The following is a 23,584-nucleotide window of genomic DNA, read 5'->3' on the forward strand; positions in this document are numbered from 1 at the left end:
GGCTCAGTAAACCCCAAGGCATCAGAGTTATATCTATTGCAATTCAGCTTTATTACACTGTTTGGGTCATAGAAGTGGATGATTTGGGCTGAAGTGCATAGCAAAAAGGGAAATTGGACACACAGTTGACAATCAGAACCCGAGGATGCACTTAAAAAGCAACTCAGAGCGAAAGCAGGTAGGACTCTCCCAACAGGACCGGGATTAGTGGCTCCTCCTGACATTGAGTGACAGATTTCATTATAGCACCTTACAGTTTGCTGTTTATATTCTGCATGAGATCTAGATCAGCCCCAAGAAGGGAAAGTGGCAATGTCTTACTCTCTCTTTATATTCCCAGTGCAGCTGCAGGACCTGTCCCATAGGATCAGTGCACATTTGTTCGTTTGTTGTGGTGCCAGGGATTGAAGTCAGGTCTGGTCCATGTGAGGAAAGCACTCTACCACTGAGCCACACCCCAGCCCTCACTGGGGTATTCTAGGCAGGGGCTCTACTACTGAGTCACACCCCAGCCCCTCACTGGGGGATTCTAGGCAGGTGCTCTACCACTGAGCCACCTCCCAACCCCTCACTGGGGGATTCTAGGCAGGGGCTCTACCACTGAGCCACCTCCCAACCCCTCACTGGGGGATTCTAGGCACTGAGCCATGTCCCTAGTAATAGTCTACAGACAGACTATTGCTATGCTAAAACATTATGACTAAAAGCATCTGGGGGAAGGAAGGGTTCATTTGGCTTAGTGGTTCTGATCATAGTCCATCATCTGGGGAAGGCTGGGCAGGAACTCAAGGCTTAAACCCTAGGCAGTATTGGCACTTCCTTTATCCCAGCACACAGCTGGTGGAGACAGAAGGTCTTCATGGAAATCTGGGAGTTAGAATAGCAGAGCCACTAAAGTGTCTATGAGTCAGCCTGTCTCAGCAATAAGGTGGAGAGGCACCGGGGAAGACATCTGACGAACCTCTACGTGATACACTTTCACGTGTGCCCTCACACATGGGAACAGAAGTGCACATACATGGATACTAAGACACACTTCAAAAATAATGAAATAAACAAAACAATGAGTTTAGTGTCTTGTATGAGCAGGAATGTCCTGGAGTGCTCCTTTAATAGGCTGGTATTAAGTCTAAGGAGGAAGGACTTGTATGAACATGCCTGATGATTTTATGGACCCTTTGGCATTTTGAAGTTTCTCCTAGGTTCCTGCTTTTATAAGTGTACCAGGGATTATTTGCTACTTAATTGGGCTGCATAGCCTTCATCTCTACTGTTGAAAATTAGAACTGTTCGTGTCATTGATTTATTATTTATGCTGATGTATTGATGGGATTGGGTTATTTTCGTCGCGGCTTCATTAAGCTTTCTCCATTTTTTCTGTTTTTGGATACCTCAGATGACGTTGCACCGTACTTCAAGACGGAGCCGGGCCTACCACAGATCCACCTGGAAGGCAACCGCCTCGTGCTCACCTGCCTAGCTGAAGGGAGCTGGCCTCTGGAATTCAAGTGGATGCGCAACGACAGCGAGCTCACCACCTACAGCAGCGAATATAAGTAATTGATGGCTTGAAATAAAATCCTGAGGCTATTTGTTGAAACCCTTGCCTTGTCAGACATGAAGACAAAAGACCAGCAGTGCTGGATCAAGTCCCAGTGCACTGTGGGTCAAGGGAGGTTTGTGTGTAGTTAGACTGGAGCTTGCTATGATGGAAGGTGTTTTCACTTGGCTATTATTCTCCTTGTGACAGTAGGCCCCTTTAGTGGAACAAACAGGGACAGGAATCCATGGCATACTTTAATGTGACACATTCACTGTTTTGGGGACAACCCCACCTACAAGTATTGTTTGATCTAACTGGTCCAGGCATTTCCTGTAGGTGTGTAGACCAGGAACTTCTAGAAGTCATGCTGTTAAAATCCTTTCTGACAGTTTTTTTTGTGCTTTTGCTGAGAAAGGGGCATCAGTGGTTGAGTGGGTGTGAGCAGAACCTTGTTACTCATCAGGAAACCCAGTGTCTATGGATAGCCTTCTATGCGCTGGCCAACCTGCCAGATATGGGGATGCAAGGAACTTGATTAGCCACAGATCCCAGTGTGGTGAGGGGAGAGTGGAAACCAAGCAGGTTTAAACTGTAGCTATACCCAGAAGTAGCCCTACCTTCTCCGCCTTTCAGCTTTAGGTTTTTGTATTTAAAGAAGAATATTAAAACTTTTTAGATTATTTATGTTAATGTACAAATGGAACTCATTATTGCATTTTCATATGTACATGCCACTGTACATTGTTCTAACGGTCCTCTTCCCCCACTGCCCTCCTGTCTGTCTGATTTCCTTTGTGCCCACAGAGAGTTCTGTCTTGTGCTTATGCACCCTTCCTCTTCTTCAGTGATTCCCTTCCTAGTTCCATGACCTATACGCAGATAGGACACACGCATGCATGCGCTCATGCTTGCACACACACCTTTAAGCCTAGTTTTACATATGAGAGGAAATATGTACTTCACTTTCTTAGCCTGGCTTATTTTGCTTAACTCAGTGATTTTGCGGTCCATCCACTTTGCGCAAATGTCAAGTTTTCATGTTTGAAAACATTCCATTGAGTATATGTGCCATGTTCTTGTTTTCTGTCCATGTGTTGGCAGATATCTTTGTTGGTCCAGTTCCGTAGCTCCTGTGAGGGGTGCAGCAGCAGGCACAGCTGTGTGTACCTTTGTGGTACACTGACATAGAGGCTTTCCAGTACAGACCAAGAGAGAGGTCTACCTGGGTCCTGCACTTGACCTAATTTTAGCTTTTTGAGAACTTTTGAGATTGATGTTTCCACAGTGCTGCATAACTTTGCATTCCCCCTACCAGCATCCATTTTCTGCAAGCCTCACTAGAATTTGTCATTGGGTTGTGTTTTTTCTTTGCTCTTTCTTGGTGACGGCCATTCTGACTGCAGTGAAGTAGAATCTCATTGATGGTTTTACTTGTATTTCCCTAAAGGTAAAAGATGATGAACACTTTTCAAACATTTATTGGCCATTCATATTTCTTCTTTTGAGAGCTGTCTAGTCAGTTCACTACCACACTTATTGATTGGTTGCTTTCTAACGTTTAACATTGGTGGGGTTTTATATACCTTGATATTAATCCCCTATGTGCTGTGCAGTTGGCAAAGAGGCTTTTCCTGTTCTATAAGCTGTCTCTTCACACTGGGGAGTGTTTCCTTTACTGGTCAGAAAATGCTTAACTGTATGTCATCCCTCATGCCAGCTCCTGGAATTATTTCTTATTCAGAAAGTCCTTGCTGGTGCCTAGACCTCAACGTGTTTTCTCTATAATGTCTAGCAATTTCAGATTGTTGGGCTTGTATAAAAGTCTTTGATCCATTTTGAATTGATTTGTGTGTGTGTGTGTGTGTGCAGAGTGAGAGATATGGATCTATTTTCATCCTACCAGTTTCCCTAGCACCAGGCTGTTGTTTTTCAAATATATGATTTTTTCACCTTTGTCAAAAAGTAGGTTTCTGTGGCTGGGAGGATTTAAGCGTGGCTTCTGTGTTCTATCGATCTCTGTGTCTGCTTTGTACCAGAGACGTGTTATCTTCGTCACTCTGGCTCTTCAGTATAATTTGAGGTCGGGCATTGTGAGGGTGGAGATTGCTTTGGGTACTTAAGTCATTTGTGCTTCGTTGAACGTTTTAGGATCCTTTTTTTTTTCTTCCTATCAGGGCTGTGAAGAAATATTTGGGATTTCAGTGGGGATTATGCTGACTCTATAGCTGGCTTTCTGTGACATAGCCATCTTCACAATATTAATCCTTTCCATCTATGAACATGCGAGGTCTTTGCAATTTCTGTCATCTTCAGTTTCTTTCTTCATTGTTTTAAATTCCCATTGTAGAGATCTTTTACCTTCTTGCTTAGATTTACTGAAAGATTTTTTTTAAAAAATGTATTATAAATACTTTTTGTTGGTTTTTTGTTGGTTTTTTTGTTGAGCTTTTTGTTGTTGCTGTTCTGTTTTCTTTTGCTCTGCCTCAATTCTTTCTTAGCAAGCTTGCTATTGATATATAGAAATGCTACTGATTTTTGCATATTGACTTTTTTTAAAAAAAAATCCTGCTACTATGCCGAAAGTGTATACAGTTCTAGGTGTTTTCTGATAGTCTTTCAGGTCTTAGGATGTAGAATAGAATCGCCTGCAAGTAGGAATAATTCAGTTTCTTAATTTCCTATTTGTGTCCCTATTTTCCTTTCCCTGGGTTCACGGCTTGAGCTAAGCCCGAAGCACTGCAGTAGATATAGTGGGGACAATGAGCACTCTTGGCCAACTGGGGAAGAAATACTTTCAGTTTTCTCCCGTTTACTGTAACACTAGCTATAGGCTCGTTATATATCGTCTTTATTGTAGGTAGGTATTCTTCTTCTATTTCTCATTTCTTCAGGGCTTTCATCACAAACAGATGTTGAACTTTGTCAAATGCCTTTTCTACAGCTATGGTGATGATTTTATATATATATATACATATATAAATATATAATATATATTTATACATATATAAATATGTGTATATGTATACATATATAAATGTGTATATATATATATATATATATATATATATATATATATATATATATATATGTTGCTTCCCTTACTCTACCATGGAACAGTTTGAGAATCATTCATGTAAGCTTGTCTTAAAGATCTGGGAGAATTTGGTCTTGACTTTTTCTGGACCCTTATCTGGGAAATGTTTTAATACTGGTTCAGTTTTGTTGATTTTTATGAATGTTTCACTTCTTTATATTATCTTGATTTCACTTGGTAGATTATATGTGTCTAGAAATTCATCCATTCCCTTTAGAGTTTCTTGGACTTTTGGGGATCTAAGTGTGAATTCAAAGTATTTCCTAACAATGCTCTGGATTTCATTGGCATCTGAAGTGACCCTCCCCTTTCTTCCCTCATGATAGTATCTTGGGTCTTCTGTCTCTTTCTTTGTGTTAGCTTGGCTAGGGGTTTGTTAGCCTTGTTTGTGTTTTTGAAGAACCAATTCTAATTGACTCTACATATTAATTTTTTATTTGCCATCTCAGTCATTTCTGTCCTTGTCTGCTTTTGTGCTTGACTTGCTTCTGACCTTTGAAGACCTGGATGTATATCATTAGGTTGTTTATTTGGCAGCATCCAGGTTTTAAAAGGATTATGAACACTCATATCAGAGCTAAAACTTTCTTCTTGGAATTACTTTAGCAGTGTTGATAGCTTCTCCTAAGTTGTACTTTCATTTTCTTATCTGATTGTTGGGAATTTTAATTTCCTTGCTGATTTTGTCGATGACCTTCTCTCTTTCAAGGGTGTTTTGCTCAGTCTCCATCTATTTGTGTAGTTTCTGTGATTTCTCTTGCTGTATTGGTTTCTACCTTTATTCTATTATGATCTGATAAGATTAAAAAATTCAGTTGTTTTTGTATTCGTTAAGTCTTAATTTGGACTGGGAAGGTTTCATGTCTGCTGAGAAGAATCTATATTCTGTTTCTGTTAAATGGGATGTTCTGTATACTTCCATTAAGTCCTTTGACCTGTGGCATAATTTAACTATGGGTTTTCTTTGCTGAACTTTGTTTGGATGACCTATCTAAAAATGAGATTATCTTACTGAAATCACCAGCTGCTATTATATGAGGATGTCTCTGACCTTTTCTGTCCATTAGTATTTGTTTTATGAAATTGGGAGCCCTGAGCTTTGGTGTGAATGTACTTATGTCTCTTGTATCTTCTTGATGAGTTGGGCCCTTTGTCAATATATAGTGGCTTTCTTTCTTTATGTCTATGTACATGTATGTGTGACTATGTATGAAACTGTATGTATGGTGCATGTGTTTGCACACATGTGTGTAGGTATGTGTGCCTATGTGTATTCATGTAGAGGTCAGAGGGGGATATCAAGTCTCCTGCCTTATCATTATACACTGTATACCCTTAAAAGAGGGTTCCCCAGTGAGCCTATAGCTTGGCTGACTGACAGCAAACCCCAGCAACCCTCCTGTGTCCACTTCCCTGACAGCACTGTGGTTATAGGCAGATTTGCGCAGTTATGCTCAGCTTTTTCTTGGGTGCTAGGAATTCATACTTGGGTCTGGGTGTTTGTATAGCAAGCATTTCTCAGCACTGAGCCTTCTTTCTAGCCCTCTGTGTGTTTTGACTAGCTTTGGCTTGTGGTCATCTCCACCAGATACTAAAGTAGCCATGCCATCTTGTTTTCGCCTTCTGTTATTATGCTAGATGGTCTCTGTCCTTGATTTTAGTCTGTAGGTGTCTTACCGATAGTTGTATTTCTTAGTAACAACAAACAATTTGATCTAATTAATTTTTTTACTTTAACTTTTATTCTTTGTGTGTAAGTATTTTGTTACATGTATATCTGCATACCATATGCATGACTGGTACCCATAGAAACCAGAAAAAGGCATCAGATATCCTAGAACTGGAGTTACAGACAGCTGTGAGCCACCATACGTGTGCTGGCAATTCAACCTGAGAGCTCCTGAGACTTGGCCTCTGTAGTCATCATTTCCTAAGGACCGTTGTTCTGGATGTTCTGCTTCTGAGCATTATGAAGCTAGTGTTGCCTACAAAGTTTAAAAGACCCCCCAAAGTCATCAAAATGTGCTGCTTTCATGAATTAATAAAGAATAAGCATATGGAGCATCAGCTTAACACACGGCCAACTCACTTCCTCATCTACCTCAGAAATTGTAATATGTGATCCATGTTCTGCTTGCCTTGATTGTCTAGCTGAATATTTCTTGTTCTTGCTCATTCAACTTTCTAGCCTTCTCTCACCCTCTCATTCTCTCTCTCTCTCTCTATGATGTGGGAGTCCCCTCTGTGTTCTGTGATTACCATTAATGAATATAGAAACAGCTTTGGCCTTATAGCAAGGCAGAACTTAGGTAAGCTGGGAAAGCTAGGCTAAATGCTGGGAGAAAGAAGGGTGGAGTCAGAGAGAAGCCATGGAGCCTCTGCCATAGTCAGACATGCCGAAACTTTGCCAGCTAGCCACTGTCATGTGGCAATACACAGATTAATGGACATGGGTTAAAATAATATGCAAGAGTTAGCCATTAAGACGCTAGAACTAGGGCTGGAGAGGTGGCTCAGCGGTTAAGAGCACTGACTGCTCTTCCCGAGGACCCGGGTTCAATTCCCAGCACCCACATGGCAGCTCACAACTGTCTAAAGATCCAGTTCCAGGGGATCTGACACCTTCACACCAATGCACATAAAATAAAGTTAAATAAACCATAAAAAAATTAAAAAAAAAAGAAGCTAGAACTAATGGGCCAAGTAGTGATTTAAATAATACACTTTCTGTGTGATTATTTTGGGGCTGAGCAGCTGGGAACCAACAAGCAGCTCACTCCCTCCAACATATCTCTCTCTCTCTCTCTCTCTCTCTCTCTCTCTCTCTCTCTGTGTGTGTGTGTGTGTGCATGTGTGCATGTGTGTGTGTTATCAAAGCCCCACTTCCACTCATGTGGTTGTAAGCTTTCCTATAAAGCCCCTGTTTTCCAGTCTTGGTAGTCCATTCAGAAGCTGACTACATTGGTCTGCAGACCAAGCCAAGAAAACAGCCGCACAGTTCCACCTCACAAGCTCTCATCCCCACTGTGCATCTGGCTCCTCTCTTCATTATCACCCAACACTTGTTTACTTGTTTCTGCCATGTGCTTGCCCTTTAACATGTATGACTTTTGACCTTCTCCAATATAGCTCCACCCCTAGTTATTCACTTTGCAGTGAATGATTTATCACAGCCATCCAGAGCCCCCTTGACTTGAATAGTTCTAGGTTGGAATCTCAGCTCCAAGTCCTACATGATGCTATGACCTTGGGAAGGTTGACTGTGTGCCCTCCAGTAAAGATTTACAAGAACTGACTGTTTTAATTACTTTCTGAATTGCTGGAATCAAATGCTCAACCAAAGCAATTTGAGGGTAGAGGGTTTGTTTTGGCTTGCACCTTAAGGGTACAGCTCTTTGTGGAGGTAAAATCACAGCAGTAATGTGTACCCAATGAGGAAGCAGAGCAAGCCGAATGCTGGTGCTCAGCTCACTTCCCCCTTTGTCTTGCCTGGGACATCATGCCATGGAACGGTGATGCCCACAGTCAGTGTAGGACTTCCCACCCAGAACCCAGCTAGAAGCTCTCTCACAGACATACATATAAGTTTGTCAGCTGGACGAGTCCAGATTCTGTCAAGTTGAACCATCACAGGGCTGACCACACCTCATGGATAGTGTTGTAGGCATTGAGAGACTTTGCTGTGTGGAACACCCTATTTCCTGACACACGTTTGATGTTCCAGTAATTACCAGCAATATTCCTCAGTGTTAATTGTGTGATGTTGTGGTGAGTGCAGAAATGAGACCAGTGTGGAGTGACAAGTGACAAGCTTGAACACACATTCCTTGTGCTCTGGTAACTTCATCTTTCTATCTGAGTGACTTTGGAGAAGGTCACCATTTTGGCCTAGTCTTCTCAGCTATAAAATAATGTAATAAATCCCATGCTAGTGGGTCCTCAGAAAAATCAGATGATATGTTCTGTGTGCTCCAGGAAGTAAGCAGTGGGATCCCAAATAATTGTCCTTCTGGGGAGGAGATCAAAGAGGTGGATTGTGTATGGCAGGAGGCCCTCAAAGCTGAGTACCTGCTGTGGCTACCTAGAAAGGAATTTCTTTCCCTGATCTTCAGGTTCCCTTAGTATGTTTCTGAAATGGAGCTGCTCGAGGCTAGGCCATTTGTTTAGGCACCATGCCTTTTTGTGCCCTGTTCAGTGATCTCTCCTTCTTCACAGAAGAAGGATGCCTCCCTTAAGAGTCTTTCAGTGGGTCTTCACCTACGGAAAGGGAAAGAACAAAAAGAATGATGATGAACCTGAGTGAGGTGGACATTACATCATCATGGGCATCTTGTTTTGTTGTTGTTTTTGCTTTTTTTTGCTTTAAATGTACACATTATTCTATTTTTTTAGAAAAAGAGAACAAACTATCTTTTTTCATTTTACATATAAATCCCAGTTCCCACTCCCTCCCCTTCTCCCATTGTCTCCACCTCTGCCCCCATCCTCTCCTTAGAGAGACCAGGGCCCTCCCCACTATATCTAGGCTGAGCAAGGTATCCATCCAAAGAGAATAGGTTCCAAAAAGTTAGCACAAACAACATGGATACCAGTGGCTCCACAGTCTGTCCCAGCCATACAACTGTCACCCACATTTAGAGGATCTAGCTTGGTCCTATGATGGTTCCTTCCCTGTCCAGCTGGAGTTGATGAGCTCCCATTAGCTCAGGTAAACTGTTTCAGTGGGTGCTCCAATTACAGATGTGCACCACCATATCTGGATTTTTGACATGAGTTTTAAGGATCAAGCTCAGGTCCTCATACTTGCAAGCCAAGCACCATACCACCTGAGCTGCTTCCCTGGCCCAAACGTTTTTTTTTTTTCTTTTAAAAGCCCACATGTACCCTAGGCCATTCTTACACAACCAGCTTCTTAAACTTAATGTTGACCGAAATATGTGAAAAGGTATATTCTTTATATTTTATTTTGTTCCTCATTGTTCTTTCCAGTAATAAAAATTACCTATTCGTTTGAAACATGTGGTGATAATCCACGGGAAGACAAAACAGTGTTGTTTGTATTGAAGCAAGACCAAGGTAGGGATTCATTATACATGGACCATTAAGGCAGCTGCCTCACTACCGCTTCGCTGGGAGCACAATGGGGAGACATGCCTTCTTCTGGAGCAGGGATGGCTTACAGTAGAAATGATGAATTACACTTTGCTCACTGAGGTCTTCAGACTCTGAGATGAGTTCTCAAGAATCCATTGTATTTTATCATCAGTATGTCCAGATGTAAAAGCTGCTTAAAAATCGCATACTATTTTCTTCAAATTATTCTTTTCATCCACCTCCTCTCTGGAACACCTTCAGCTCTCCTGTGTTAACCTTCAAGAGACCTTTGTAAGTCTCAAATTGGGAAACGGGGATGGAAATGATAGCCACCCTGCCTGAGAGCGAGTGCCGATTTTTACCTCCCTTGATGTCAGTTAGGAAAATGCTAACACTGTAAGGAGATAATAACGCCGTTTCACCTTTTCTAGCATGGACTAAGAATAGCATTTTCTCTGCTTGTGGATCGTGGTGAATTTTAAATGTTCAGTTTCACGTTGATGCTTGTGCCATCTTTTAGGCACAGATGAGGGCAGGGGCAAATCAATGGCAGTTGAGTAATTAAGTTTGCACAGGTGTCTGAGGTGGCTTTGCATGCGACTTTTACAGGAAACATCTGTAAGTCTCAGTCTACGCTGAGGAAAATGCTGTAATATTTATATTTATATTCCAAGTATGTGTGCGAAGGATTTCTTAATGCTCATGCGGTCTGCCTATTATAACAGTTGGGATAATTGGATAGTCTAAAAATGTCATCGTCTTCTTAGGAGACCTGTTTCCATCGCTCAGTTCTCTGCCACAATAACAATAGGAACTTGAGGGATGCTTCTTTTTAATTTCAGTAAAAATGAGAATGTTAAAGGGAAAAAGCTGTTTTCTCCAGTTTTATAAAAGGATGAGGAAATTTCACAGTATCGATAAAATTATTAAATTCCTGGGGATAACTTTGATAAGCGATGAGTAAAACCCACATGAAGAAGGGTGCAGTGGATGGCTCAGTGAGGAACTCAAGGGAGTCTGCTAGACAGGAGCACTAAGCTCTGTGATTGCCATTTCCTTTCCCTCTTCCATATGGCTCTAACCTAGTTGGTAGGTCCTTTACTAATACTATTATCAGTACTGTGTTCTCTTATACTGGTGATGATCCTATCAGCATCTTGTACGTGGCAGGGAAGAGCTAATCTAACCTAGGTAGTTCCTCACAGGTACACCCATAAGCTAATCTAACTTTAGTAGTCCCTCATAGGCACACCCAGAGGCTAATCTAACCTAAGTAGTTTCTCACAGGTTCACCCAGAGGCTAATCTAACCTAGGTAGTCCCTCACAGGTACACCCAGAGGCTAATCTAACCTAGGTAGTCCCTCACAGGTTCACCCAGAGGCTAATCTAACCTAGGTAGTCCCTCACAGGTACACCCAGAGGCTAATCTAACCTAAGTAGTTTCTCACAGGTTCACCCAGAGGCTAATCTAACCTAGGTAGTCCCTCACAGGTACACCCAGAGGCTAATCTAACCTAGGTAGTCCCTCACAGGTACACCCAGAGGCTAATCTAACCTAGGTAGTCCCTCACAGGTACACCCAGAAGCCAATCTAACCTAGGTAGTCCCTCACAGGTACACCCAGAGGCTAATCTAACCTAGGTAGTCCCTCACAGGTACACCCAGAAGCCAATCTAACCTAGGTAGTCCCTCACAGGTACACCCAGAAGCCAATCTAACCTAGGTAGTCCCTCACAGGTACACCCAGAGGCTAATCTAACCTAGGTAGTCCCTCACAGGTACACCCAGAAGCCAATCTAACCTAGGTAGTCCCTCACAGGTACACCCAGAGGCTAATCTAACCTAGGTAGTCCCTCACAGGTACACCCAGAGGTTCTTTTCCTAGGTGGTTCTAGGTCTTCTCTAGATGACGACGGTAATAAACCACCAGAGGGCCAAACATGCTGCTTGCAAAGCTGCCCCTTTGCAGTATTCCCGGAAGGCTATAGTGTGGCACTTCCGTGTCCAGCATGCTATGGTCATGCATTACGCAGGCCTAGGATTTTAGCTGTTCCATCAGTTTGTGTGGCTTAAGAGTTGTTGAGAGAGCAGCCTTGATTCTTGGAATTATATGGCTCTGATAATCCCTTTGTAAGAGTTATTTCCATGGGCATTTTCTAATACCCACAGCCTAGCTCTTATTTATCACTCCGCACCACAGGAATTGCTTTTCAGTATCTGGAGTTGCCCACTAAAGAAGGCACAGTTTTGTGCTAGAACCTTAAGGGTCTATACTTGACTCTTTGAGGTTACTGGAGACACGGCAGAGCATCCTTATCTACAACAGCTATCTCTGTCAGCATCAGATATTGAACATGTGTCAAGAGGAAAAGCAACCTCTGTCAGGGACCAGCCACAGCAAAAATGCCACTCGCCAGGGTAGGGGCATAGGGATTTAGGAAGATTAGTAAAGAATACAAAGACACAAATAAAAACAATAAAACAGAAGCATATAGAATAATACCAGGAGGGAGTTCCAGTGAATACTGAAATCACCTGTGTTTAACTTCCAATTGCTCATAATACTCTGACCTCAAAAGGTAGGAGTAATATAAAAAAAAACTGCATTAAAAAAAAACTGCATTAACATGATACAAGTAAATGAATAGACTGATTGAAGGTTGTGGGCTACGTCTGTAGTTAAACATGTTGCTAGGACAAAACAAGACATGCTTACACCCTAGACCAAAATATACCGTAGGCAAATCACTCCTTAAGTGGAATCCAATATTATCTCCACAAGGTAGCTGGAACCTTAGTTGAATCCTTAGAAATTTGTTTGAGGTGGAAACATATCTACTTCTCTATTCCTGAAATACAAGGTGTAGATATTGGCCCCACCTGTTGACAATAACCTTGAGAAAGCAGAACTCTCTGTCTGAATCTAGTTGGAACCTTTGTTTGAGGTAGAAACACAATAACCTTGAAGGAATAGAGGTAAATTCCAACTCTCTGACCTTTGGTCAAGGTGGAAATAGGCTCACATTTTTGGGCCTCCACAATTCCTCCCTTTTTATAAATTTTAATAAAGCCTGTGTTTCTGCAACAGAACAGATGGTTGCCTTAGCTGAACACTTTTCCATTTCCCAGACTTACCTGTCTCTACTACATGCATTCCAATCATACACGTCCATGTCTTAGGCACCTGGGAGGAAAAGGGATCAAACCCATCACTGACTGTTGACCTCCATAATCAAGGGAAGTTAAGGGAGAAAGTACCTCTGGGTTCTGTGTCTCTGAGCCAAGTTTCTGACAAGAGAGTTCATCAACAATTAATAATGATAAGCAAGCAGATAATATTTTGTGCTATACACACTTCTATGGCTATAGTATCCCCTAATTAAAGGAGTCGGGGGTCACCAGGATTGGGAATGCCCTTTTTGAATTGGTCTAGAGTGTTTCTTAACAGTTTTTAGCTGTATCAAAATCTAAACTTTTATCAAACATGTCAAATTCAAGAGCTCATTGGTAATGTCAAACTTTTTTTTAGACAAGTTCTAATCTTTTTCTAATCACTAACATCTTATAGTGAGCTAAAGCATTAACAGGTCAATATCATAACACAATTTAACAGGTCAATACCATAACACAATTTGTTAAATCACAATTCTCTTAAATCCTTTCTAATAATAAGAAAGGTTTTTGTAATAGGTGAGAGTCCAATTGCTATGCTGTTCTTAAGCAATTGTCCCAGTCTCTGAGCGGCAGAAAAAACCCTTAGGCTACCCTCCTCACATCGGAAAAGGGGCTTCAGTCACTCCTTGTAATGAGTCTTTTTCCCCTGAGGGGAAAACTGAGGTCTCAGTTCTCAGGTTCTTTCAATATTTCAAAAGCAGACTGAATACCTCACTGGCAATCTGATTCCTGTGTCCAAAAGTATAAAACAGTCAAATGTTCAGTCTGCATTTCTGGTCTTGTTCCAATGTAAAACAGTACTCACTAGGTCTGGAAGTTTGCGCAGCAAGTCCATCAAGAGACTGGGAATCATCAGTTGTCATCATGATCTTCCTTCCTTCCCTTCTCAGACTGCAGCATGATGTTGTGAGTCAGGAACATGGTGGTATGAGGAGGTCAGGATCACAGGTTCAGGAACCTCTTTGTACTTTTTCTATGAAGTCATCAGCAACTGCAATGACATCAGGGCTGGCATTCCTCTGCTGGACACATTGAACCAGACATTCAGGAAGCCATCTCCCTTGATCTTCATTCTGTGAAAAAGCACAGACATGTCCTCCACCCCATATTAACACAGGATTGGGTCCTTTCCATAATCCTGTGCAAGGGTCTCTCTGACTTGCTTTAGCAAAGGTTTTCTTGGTGCCATCATGCCAAAATCTGTCCATAGCAGACTGCTCATGAATATCCATATTCAAGAAGTTTAGCGTAAACAGTGGGATTATGTGGTTTTTGAAGAGATAATCTCCTGTTTTTATTTTTTGGAAGTTGTGTTTTTAAGGAGGCATGGGCACGCTCTACAATTCCTTGTCCTTGAGGATTATAAGGAATACCTGTCTTATGTTTGATATCCTACTGTGAAATTGCTGAAATGCTTTGCTAACATATCTGGACACATCATCCATCTTTAGGGATGCATTGAACAAAAAATCTTTATGATTTTTGGGGTCCCATGTATGAGAAGCATTTTAAGCAATGAGTTATTAATGCTTAGTGACTTCTCCAGTTTGTGCAATTGTCATCAAGAATATTGAGTATGTATTGATTGTCACATGCACATATCTTAATTTGTCAAATTCTACAATTCAAGTAACATCCATTTGCCATAAATGAGCAGGAAGTTGTCCTCAGGGATTACCCCCAGATGAAGTACAGGTAAATACTGTGAGCATATATCACATTGCTTAACAATTTGTCGAGCAGCTTCCCTTGTTAATCTAAATTGTTTTATTAAACTTATACTATGTTGATGATGCAGAGCATGTGATCACTGAGCAATCTCAACCTGAGATAAAGCAATTATTTTTGAAAGCTTATCAATGCATTATTTTCAGCTAATGGACCAGGACAATTTGAATGAGCTCTGATATGCCCTACAAAGCAGGGTAACCTTTTTTGTTGTATGGCATTTTGAATTTGCTGGGACAGCATCTTAACTTGCTTATTGCTAGTCCTGATATATGGGATGGTTTCTAGGACTTAAAGAGCATTAAATATATATTGGCTGTTAGTATATAGATTAAATGCCGTATATGCAAAAAGATGAAATAATATCGCAACAGTTCGCAGCTCAACTATTTAAGCTGAGGCCAGCTCTGTTTGTACTACATGTCCTTCACAATTAACCACATACAAAACTCTTTCATTGGAAGAACCATTCTGTAAAAGTTAGCTTAGCATCCTTTAAGGAAAGAATGTTTTTCCTTTTAGGAAAATCAAAGGAATGTATTTGTGCAGATTTCAGTAACAAATCAGCTGGGAAAATGTTATTAATCTGGCCTTCAAATTGAGCAAACGCAATTGACCAAAAATCACTATTTTGAAATAATCTAATCAATCAATCTGTTGCTTAGTATAAGGAACATTGATCATGACTTGTTCTCTGCCAAAATATGGTGTAGTCCCACCTAGCTACTGTTAAAAAGCAATACTTTGAAAGGGTTGAGCTAATTACTTCTGAGCATCACTACAGAGTTTAAGTACATTTATAAGAATGGCAAGGTAGCTAGAACTCAACAAATGAAACTTCATAGTATCTAAAATTTAATCAATGTATCAAGCTTGCAAGGAGGCAGGACTGCATGATGTAAAGTGAGAAGGAAAATAAAGGCTATTGAAACCATGGTGGAACTGACACCAAGTAGCAGAGAAAGGCTGGGAGACAATTATGGTTGTATTATAGATAATCAAAGTAAGACAAACTCTAAAGATAAAACTGTATCTGAGGGAGATTAGAATGCTCAGAAGAAAATATGAGTAAGATCATGAATACATCAACAGAACTATACAAAATAAAAGGCATATTAAAGAAACAATTAAATAAGCATTAGAAACAAGAAAACTCAAATGTATGTGTAACTTCAACTGAAGAAAGGGCAAGGGAAAATAATTAAAGAAACAATGCTACTTTTCTCCCAATTTGAATAAGAGCCACAAAGTTACAAAGCATCAAATTATGATAGTAGACTTAGTAGCCAGTGCAATAAGGCAAGAAAAATAAGTTATCTATATTGCAAAAGAAAAAATACTGATTTCATTGTCAAACAGTATAATTACCTATATAGTGAGGTCAGTAATACTACCAGATAGACATTAAGTATATAAAAAATATACGTCAATTCACCTATTTCTATTTTTAACAGTCATCCTTCCTTATCCATAATATAACACGCACACAACACACACCACAAATGAAAAATAGTACCAAATACTGAAATACATAAGGATAAATCTGACAAATGATGTACATAATATTTACAATGAAAACTTAAAATATTATTGAGAGAAATAAGAGAGCCTGGCTATTGGCCAAATATACTGTATCCTTATATCCGAAGACTTAGCTCTTTAATATAATTTTATCAGATTTGTTTTAACATGTTTTTATTTACAGACTTGTCTTTTGCTCATATTCCTTACATGTTGAAGTACGTCTCCCTAGTACAATTCTTCCCTGAACTACAAGTATCATCCTTTCATATACTGCTTAATACATTGTTTCTTAATCAATTACTCAACAAGAAAAGTGTGTGTGTGTGTGTGTGTGTGAACACTTCCTTCTTAGATGAAACAGATTGTTATTTTCATCAACTATCTAAAGCAAATGTGACTCTCATCTGTATCTTCCTGCAAAGATGGACTCCCCTAGTGATTCCTAACCTCAGTTATGCTAATTCTCCTCTAATGGTTTACATCCCAGTGGTATGGTTTACATCCCAGTGGTGCTATCTCTGTGAATGAACTCACTCACATAAACAGATTTTATTTGGACTCAACCTAGCCATGAGAATTGTGATATATATATATATATATATATATATATATATATATATATGACCTCATGTAGTTTCATGCTGTGTTGCTTAATTGGTTCCTAGTATCCCATATAGAGATGGTTGTGAATTGGGTATGAACCTTTCAATATGACTTCAACTTCCTTCTTTATCATAAAACTATATTTGTGAGTTCTGTCATTGAAAAATGGACTTTTCATTTCTGAAGCATCAAATTATCATTTTGTCTAGAAAGCTGGGGATAATAAGTGTGGGAATTTAAGGATGGATAGGCCATTGCGATCTCACTCCAAGAAAAAGTGAGCCATGCTGCTCTCCCAGGCTTGTAGAGCATAACTCATGCTAGGGTATGTGACTTCAATCTTTAGTGTAAGTGAGGTGTGGCCAGTCTTCATGTGGATCCCACGAAACTTTGTGCTACTGGAATTGGTTGCTGGCTTCAGTTTGACTGTCTTTGTTGTGTAGTCAGAGCAGATAGGGTTGTTCTTGGGGAATTTCCCAAACGGAACTGGCATGTGGCTTCTTGAAGTTCTTATTGGAGATGATTTGGATGTGGATAATTAATCTCATTGGGTCTTTTGTATTAGGGTAATTGTGGAGTCTAAGTGAAAAGCCTTAGCCATCAAGACAACCCCATCCAATATGATCCATTGTTGACAAGGACTTCCAAATGAGACAGCAGGAGCTTTAACTATATGATCCTGATTCACTAGTGCTTGTTATCATGCTTATCGCTTAGATCCCTTTTTCGTTATACCTTGGTGTAGATATTTTTAACTGTGCAAAGGGTAACATTTGTCTTCATACTTCAGTTCTTGGTGTAATGGTCCCCATTTTTTATGTCTACAGAGAATCTCACATCATAAAGAATTAAGTAATCACAAATGGAATAAAAGATTTTTCTCCATAAAAAAAATCAATGCCCTCTTTCCCGAAGGTTTTCTGACATTCAATTCACACTGACTTGAGAGTATTTAATCCTAATAATGCTAGATCTGACAGATGCATTCCTGTCACATTCATGAAATGGAGATTTTCACCTTTTTGCCCCTGAAAAAGAAAGAATGAACAGTCTCCAAAACATTGCTTACACTGGTGAAAAACAGAGTCCTGGAATATCCCAACAGTGACTCTTGAACTTTGGGTTGACTTTTGTCAATGTTAGAATAGAGTCTAAACATAGTCACCTGTGATATCCATCAGTAAGATGCTTGTGGGAACTTGGCATCGCATTGGGCTCTGGAATCTTTGGATGGCCAGATTTGAACCCTGACACCACTAGTACCTGCTTGCTACGTGTAGCCCAGACTCACAGGCACCTGTTTAGTTTCCCTCTTCATTTAAAATAATTTTTAAATAACCCCCCCACACACACACACGCACACACACACGTACATGGTAACTTTTGGAAGTACAGGGTTCCCAATGGATAACTCCATCTCTCCTGTTCTGTGCACTTTAACTTCATACTGATGATTTAACTCTTCTAAGGGCATAACCTTCAACTTGCCCCAGTGCGTATGACCTGTCAGTCAGGCACACCTTCAAAATTGTGTATCTATTTTCTTATCAAATTCCAGTGTAGATTTTTTCATCATTATTTTGCTTGAGGAAACAGTCAGCGACAGACTCATTCCACTTTGGATTATTGTTTTTTAAAATTTAATATAGGAAATTTGTAAAAAAAATTTGAAAACATAATTATCATCTAACCTTCCCAAGATGGGGTGATTTTGTGAACCTACACATGGCTTTTAATGTGTATTTCCCTAAATCCCCTCTTTTTAGTTATAAAAATAAGAATGAGCTTTTGTCCAAAGACATAAAACTTATTATAAAATCTGGTGCTTGTTCATGAAAAATAGGTATCGTGCTAGCATAAAATTATACTTGTAACTAGTGGATTTTTTTGTGTGGTGCTGTGGATTGAACCTATACCTTATGGATACCAGGGAAGTCTCCTACCACTTAGGAAATCTCCCTCTTATTGTCTTACTCATTTCTTTCTAAGGTGTGCTAGGGCGTCATACTTGCTAGCCAAGCACTAAACCATTAAGTTAATTGCCAGCCCCAAAATTTTATGTTATCATCATTATTATTAGCAGTAGTTTTTTATTGATTGGTTGGTTGGTTGGTTGGTTCTTTGTTTGTTTGGTTGACAGAGTTCTTAGCCCAGGCTAACTGAGGTCCCCTGTGCAGCCAAGGATGACTTGAACTCCAGATCTTCCTGCTTGTAATACACGAGGATTATAGTGTGTGGCACCCTACTGCACCTGGTTTAGGGATCAAACACATGATTTTGTGCCTGCTGGGCAGACATTCCATGACCTGAGCTACATCCCCACCCAAGATACTTAGACTGGACCTTGTTCTGGAGGTGTGGTTTTGTTGCCCGGATGAGTATTTTCAGTCCTAGTATCCTCTTGTTGTGAATGGCTGCCAAACAGTAACCCTTTAAAAATAAGTTATATTTTGTCATACATTTCTAGAAACAGAATAGTTCTTTTCCAGAAAGATTCCATACTATCAGTCTAATTTGTCTTAGAGGTTTTTTTTTTTTGTCTATTTGTTTGTTTTGTTTTATTTACTCTGTATCAATGAATGGTCACGGGCAATTCAGCAGGAAGCCGTGGTCATTGTTGCTTTGATCTTGTTTTAATCTCGCCCCCCCCAGTTGTTTTTATTGCATTTGGAGTAGATTTTGAACTTCATTAAATCTACTGTCATTCATGAGCTGTGCTTTTGCAGATAGTGAAGTATCTTTAGAATTGTGGAGACAATGGAGGTTTGGCAGAGTAGAGTGAAGCAAGCCCCCAGTGCCACAATCATCCCAGAAGCCTGTCCCCTCAGGACTGACGTTGAACGCCATGATCTGAGGTGCTGCCTCAGTTACTGTCCAACACTCTCTTTGCTCCACCTGTCCACCTGCCACTGCTTCCTTTCTACCACTGCCGTATCTCCCCACAGCCATGTATGTCCTCTACCGCTGTGTGTCTTCACCCCAGCTGCGTCACTACTTCTCCCATGTCTCCCCCACCAGCATTTCTGCCACTATGACACTGCCATTTCAATAACCTACCATTGCTGTACCCTGTCACTTCTGGTGCCCGTCATCGCCGTATTCCACCACTGCACTGACGCATACCCATGTCCTATCTCCCTTGTCTTACCACAACTGTCATGTCCAATCACCATCGTGTCCAACCACTGCCATATTTCTCACCTTACCTTGTGGCTCTTGGGCCAGTTCTTTTGCAGTACCAGGCCACAGCAGCAGTGTTGACTTGGCTGTGTGATGTCCCTGTGCTCTGGAGTGAGCCTAAGAATAGCCACTGTGATCTTTGGTTCTTTGAGATGTGCTTCTAGAGTAGTGTCCATAAATGTGAAGAGGGTTCAGATCCTGGGCAGACTCAGTGTGAGTTTTCCATCCTCTCCTAGCTAGGCATTTACTGCTGGCCGGGAAGGAGAAGCCTTGAATGTTCTGGTGTGTGTTCAGGGTAGCATTCGTGGCTAAGGTGCTATCTCCCGGAGTCTTGGCCCTGCCATCCCTGGCATTGATGAGATCTAGAGTTCTATTGTCCTGGAGTGCTGTGTTGGTCTAGCAGAGCCCTACCCTGGTGGGATGTGTTCATACCTTGGCCCAGTGTTGACTGGAGCAGGAGCAAGTGTTGCCTGTGCTGAGCGGCATATGGTACCACGATTTTTATCATACCTTCTTCCAATGAGCCAGGAAACTTTTCTCTGCTTAAAAATGTGTGTTTATAAACAATAGGCTTACAACGAACACTCCCATCTGTTAGGGGAACATAATTTGTGCAGGAATTCCGGTAAGAGGTGGAGGACTTTACAACGGTTTTGTATATTTTCCCCTGGTGCGACATTATCCTTGGAGACGGCACATGGCGACATATGCCTAATACTCACTTTTCCTATCCGCCTCTTCCTGTCGTTTGAAAGCAATGCTATATCTGTGCATTAGCATATAAGATTATTGTAGAAATTCACAAGAATTTTTTCATCTATGTAAGATACTTAAAAAGAGAAAAAAAAAGTAGATCAGGTAACAGTTATGTAAACATGGTCATGTCGCCACGATCCAATTGTCCTTGCAGCTCTCCAGAGCTGTGCTCCAATGACCTGTCCTCATGCTCCTCTAAAAACTTCTGTTGATTTTGCTTTAACCTAATCCCAGCACCCCTCATTCCTATAATTACAGTACACAACAATCAAAGCCCGCAGCCTTCCAGTCTGATTTGTAATTTAAATACACGGCATTGACTCTTTGTGCTCGGTTTGGTATATTCTGATTGTCTTCACTAATTAATTTTGTTTGGGATGAACTGTTCCTCATAATAGAACAGAATTTTTAAGATTAATGCTCAGCAATGTTTTTTCCTATCATAAAAGGTTTTATGAGTCCTACCATAGGACCACTGCAAGGTTATCAGAGGGAGACTCACTTTGATTAATATTTGCTTACTGCTGAATTGCCTGTATTGTCCAAGTGTTTTATTCACCTAAAATTATTCCTCTGGGTTCCCTTTTCCAGGATGACTAATTGGACATACTTGAATAAAAAAGATGAGCGATTAGTTGAATATCAATGCGTCCAGGTCTACTTGGTTCAGAGCAAACAGAACACGCTAACACGGTGTCTTTTGCCCAAGTTGGTTTAAGTTTCTGATTATACTTTGTAAGAACACATGTCTTCAAAAGATTAGATAGCCGCAGCCGGAGCATCACTTTCGTTAAGGAAAAACAGCAGCAGCATTGCATTTTTCAGATATTGAGGAGACTGTGTACATGTGACCTTTCATGACCTGCGCCCTTCCTAATGAGAAAACATCCAGGCTCCAATCTTACTCCTTGCTTTCTTCATTTAGAATGAAAGTTTCCCTTGTTCTATTACGGTGTGAACATTGTAATGTTTCATTCACTTCAACCTCTTGGGTAGGGCATGCGACAATGACCTCTTGGATGTGACAAGTGAGTACCACCAACCCACATATTTAGTTTAATTTAATTTTGTGTATGTGTGTATACAAATGTAAGTGTGCTCGGAGGCCTGATAGCCTGCTCCAGCACTCTCTTCCCCTCCTTATTGCCTTGAGACAGGGTCTCCCACTGACTGTGGATCTAAGTCTGCAGGCAGAAACCCATAGCAATCCTCCTGTGTCTGCCATCTCTCAACGCTGGGGCTATCAGTATGTGCAACCATGCACAGCCTTGTTGGTGGGCTCTGGGCTTGTGAACTCAGGTCCTCATGTTTGCACAGCATGCTCAGCACTGGTGTTGTAAGTATGTGTAGCCATCACAGCCTGGTTGGTAGGTTCTGGGGATTTGAACTCTGGTCCTCCTGTTTGCAATGCTAAGTCATCTCAACCAATGTGTCTTATTTTAATATGATAGGGTAGGCCTACAATGCATTGTCTATGTGTAGTATACACAACCCAGTGAATTTAGGATAAGCATGTACCCTGACACCAGTCACAACTTCCTCATCACCATTTGCACACATTTGCTCCAATCCTGTCTTTCCAATACTGTTTTTATGTAATAAGAACATGTAGGGCTGGTAAATATGGCTCAGCAGGTAAAGGTTCTGGCCATGCAAGCTTTTTGACCTGAATTGGGTCACCGAAGCCTGTGTAAAGGAAGAAGGAGGGAACGCATTCCACAGTGATGTCCTTTGACCTAAACATGTACACTGTGGCATGAATACCCCCAACACATCATTCACACCCACACTGATAAACAGAATTTTAAACATTAAAAAAAAATGCCTCAGTAGTTCCTTGGCCAACCATACATATACAATACCACATTGCTCGCTGTGTTCTCTATGTCTCACAGAACACTGATATGACTTGTTCATTTTACCTAACTAAACATTGGTTTTCTTTGGTGCTGTCCAACCCCCACTTTCCCTCCCTGGTTGTCACCATTGCATGTCGTGTTTCTCCTCCTGTGACTGGTTTGTTTGCATGAGCAGGATGTCTGCTAGGTTCATCCATGTTCTTGTGGGAAAACCCCCTTTCTTGGTTTAAATCTATACCATGTTCCATCCACTCCTGTGCTGACAAATTCCTGGGTTCTTTCCAGAGCTTGGGTGCTAGGAAGCTTCAGTGAACATGGGGTGCAGGGGTCCCCATGGTCTTGATTTCAGGTTCCCCTCAGAGAAGCAGTGCTGAGTCTATAATAGCTCCATTTTTAATTTTGCAAAGAGCACTGGCTGTGTAGTATTGTCTCAGTTTACGTGCCCAGGAGTAGTGGACAACATTCCCTTCTCTCCATCCTCAGCATGGCTCTTAGGAGCCGGGGGCTGTAGTATTGGTGTGGTTGGGGTTTGCATTTTTCTGATGGTAAATGCGCTGTGAGTACACAGAGTACCGTGAATGTGAATGCCGAGTACCGTGAGTGCGCAGAGTACCGTGGATAACGAGTACCATGAGTATACCCAAGTGCTGTGAATGCACTAAGTACCGTGAATGCCGTGTACTGTGGATGCACTAAGTACCGTGGATGCACTGAGTACCATGGATGCTCTACTTACCTTCTTGAAAACCCCATGGCCCTTTGCCTTCTTCAGATGAGTGTCTCTACCTGTTGGGCTTTAGGGAGCTCCACATATATTTTGAATATTAACCCTTTATCAGGCAGTTTGACAAAACTTGTTCTTGGCTGGTTTATGACCATGGCCTACAATCAGTTAAGTACCACCTCAGGTCTGGGTTCAGGAGCTGTTGAATTCTATCCAGTGATGATTAACTACATCCCTGCTGGTTTCAAACATGGATTTCAAACATCCTGACTTATAAAACTCATGCTATACTTCAGTAGGACTG

At 41.0% G+C, this 23,584-nt stretch overlaps 1 protein-coding gene across 1 annotated transcript in view; it reads left to right on the plus strand.

The window, feature by feature from the left end:
* Positions 1 to 23,584, plus strand: part of LOC121465135 (protein sidekick-1-like) — a 955,042-nt gene that overhangs the window by 346,800 nt on the left and 584,658 nt on the right. The window contains exon 2 of the mRNA XM_041678320.1: positions 1,397 to 1,556. Within this exon, the coding sequence (XP_041534254.1) occupies positions 1,397 to 1,556 (160 nt within the window). The remainder of the gene's footprint in view (positions 1 to 1,396; positions 1,557 to 23,584) is intronic.

This window comes from Microtus oregoni, unplaced genomic scaffold (assembly GCF_018167655.1).
Source record: "Microtus oregoni isolate MIOR12 unplaced genomic scaffold, Mior012 000029F_ref0000214, whole genome shotgun sequence".
In the NCBI taxonomy this organism is placed as follows: domain Eukaryota; kingdom Metazoa; phylum Chordata; class Mammalia; order Rodentia; family Cricetidae; genus Microtus; species Microtus oregoni.